Consider the following 2,133-nt stretch of genomic DNA (forward strand, 5'->3'; position numbering starts at 1 on the left):
TTCATACGGCCCATTAGAATCCCTTCTATATAAAGCCTCTCTCACTTTGCTCTCTTTCCACATCTCTCAGATAAACATAGTTAACATCTCTTTCTCTCCCTCCCTCTCTCTCTCTCTCTCTCTCTGACACACACACTGACACACACACATCAATATAAGTAATATATGGAGATCGTTAATCCTTCTGCATATTATGAAAACTTGAAGAGGTATTGGAGAAGGAGAAGATACCAAAGGTTAAATGGTGAAAATTATAGCAATAAAAGGAAGCTGAAGATTACAAGGCTTGGGGGTTCTGGTCACCGGCGGCAATGGAGGATAAGATCCACCCCAAAGCTGAGGTTGAGCTTTATTGTTTCACCCATTAAGCTTTTGGCGAAATTCCACGATTCCTATGTTAACATGATGCTTCGTTTGGCTGGCAATGTTGGCAAGTCAAACAGTGTTGATTTGTTTGGAGGAAAGAGGGTTCCCAAAGGCCGACAGATTTCCATGGTCTCTGGGGGTGAGGAAGTTGACGGCAGGTTGGTGATGGAAATCTATAAAAGGATAGCGTCTACTCGAGAAATTGCTGCCTTTTAATGCAACCTAGGACGTTCATTTATTTTTTGTCTTGTTTTTTGGATTTCTTTGAAAGTTATGTTGAAGCTGTTCCTCTTGCAATCCTCCTGGAATTAGCGGGAAATTTGTGAAAAAACTCAACCGTGTACTCGAAGTTTACAATTGTATATGTTTCTTTAGATTTTATGGCATGCTTTCAAGTGAAGTACTGATTCAGGTTATGATCTGCCATGCATGCGTGCATGATTTTCTTCATTTTTACATGATACGTACGTTCCTCTTTAAGATGAAACTGGAGAGAAAGAAAGAACGCATGTATATATATAGGTTCATTTTCTTGGTTCCTTTTATCATTAATTAAGTACCAAAGCATTCAAATCTAGTTATCAAATTAAGAAGGAAGCAGATGTGAGTGCACTGAAAATTTAGATGGTGATCAAATATAATATATCTAACGAACGTATATACTCTGATCTCCTTGTGTCAAAGATCACAGCTCTTTGCATATATATATATATCATGCCTAGGTTAAGGTTTCTCCTCCATCTCTCATGAGTACGTACGCCTCCATATCTAACCACGCATGATCCTTCACTGGCCCAAGCTAGGCCAGTAGTACTCCTCCCCACCAAGATCGACCTCGATCGATATTACTCATTTCTCCGGCTAGCTAGAAAATGTGTCAACTAAGCTTGCTAGCTTGAGAAGTCAGACCTCATTATTCTCATCATCACTTACCTTCAGAGAAAAGCCGGCCCAATAAATTCAATAAAAGTAAATTCATAAATTGACGTGATTTGATGTAGTACATTAAATTATAAAATTATTTTTATTATAAAATATATCTAACATATTATATGAAGTCATGTTAATTTATAAATATATTTTATTATAATATGTTCACTGTAACACTTCTCTATTCCCAAAAGGTTTACAACCAAACTGATCATGGACCATCAAATTCTTCTTGCTCGTACTTGGTACGAGAGATGACCCAACTTGTGCTCACCCAAATGGGGTCTGACTTGCCAATATTGCAGAGACCATATATTCTTTTCTTCATAGAATTATATAGCATCGCACCAAGTGGAATTAATCTAAGATTATATAAATCTATATGTATAGGACATGAATTTCATTAATTATTAATGAGAGAGTTGGAAATTCAATAGACTTGCAGAGTTGGCAAATCATTTATTCTTTTCTTCTCAAAGCCATGGCGTACAACGTACTGCAAAAGCAAAAATCAAATAAAGACATGATATTACAATCTGATATGCCTTTTGCTATAATCTACATCATTCGTTATCTCAAATTGATGGTAATAGTTGAATATAATTATCTAATTTATATTATAAAGAGTAATGTTATATGCAGTCATGAGGTGTGCAAGCGTCACACGCTCTTTTTTAAAAAGAATGGAATCCATTATGAAAAAGTTAATTTTTTTTTTATGTAAGTTTTATATTTACTCACTTTTTTAAAGTAGTGCACGACAATTGATAATATCATTTCTCTATTCTAGAACTCTCTTCACATGTAGTCTAGACTATCATTGATAAGTAGGCTTAA

The 2,133-nt window shown here is 35.4% G+C and overlaps 1 protein-coding gene across 1 annotated transcript; it reads left to right on the top strand.

The window, feature by feature from the left end:
- The first annotated feature begins 165 nt into the window (after positions 1–165).
- LOC109022105 lies at positions 166–692 on the top strand. The gene is made up of 2 exons (XM_019004911.1): positions 166–524; positions 638–692. The coding sequence occupies exons 1-2, from the start codon at positions 166–168 to the stop codon at positions 690–692; spliced, it is 414 nt and encodes a 137-aa protein (XP_018860456.1).
- Positions 693–2,133: the final 1,441 nt, after the last annotated feature.

Source organism: Juglans regia, chromosome 5 (genome assembly GCF_001411555.2).
Source record: "Juglans regia cultivar Chandler chromosome 5, Walnut 2.0, whole genome shotgun sequence".
NCBI classification, from domain to species: Eukaryota; Viridiplantae; Streptophyta; class Magnoliopsida; order Fagales; family Juglandaceae; genus Juglans; species Juglans regia.

Coding starts and splice junctions, on each gene's coding strand:
- LOC109022105 (XM_019004911.1), top strand. CDS start 166: ATGGAGATCGTTAATCCTTCTGCATATTATGAAAACTTGAAGAGGTAT. Junction 525..637: donor GGTGAGGAAGTTGACGGCAG/GTTGGTGATGGA, acceptor TTTCTTTGAAAG/TTATGTTGAAGCTGTTCCTC.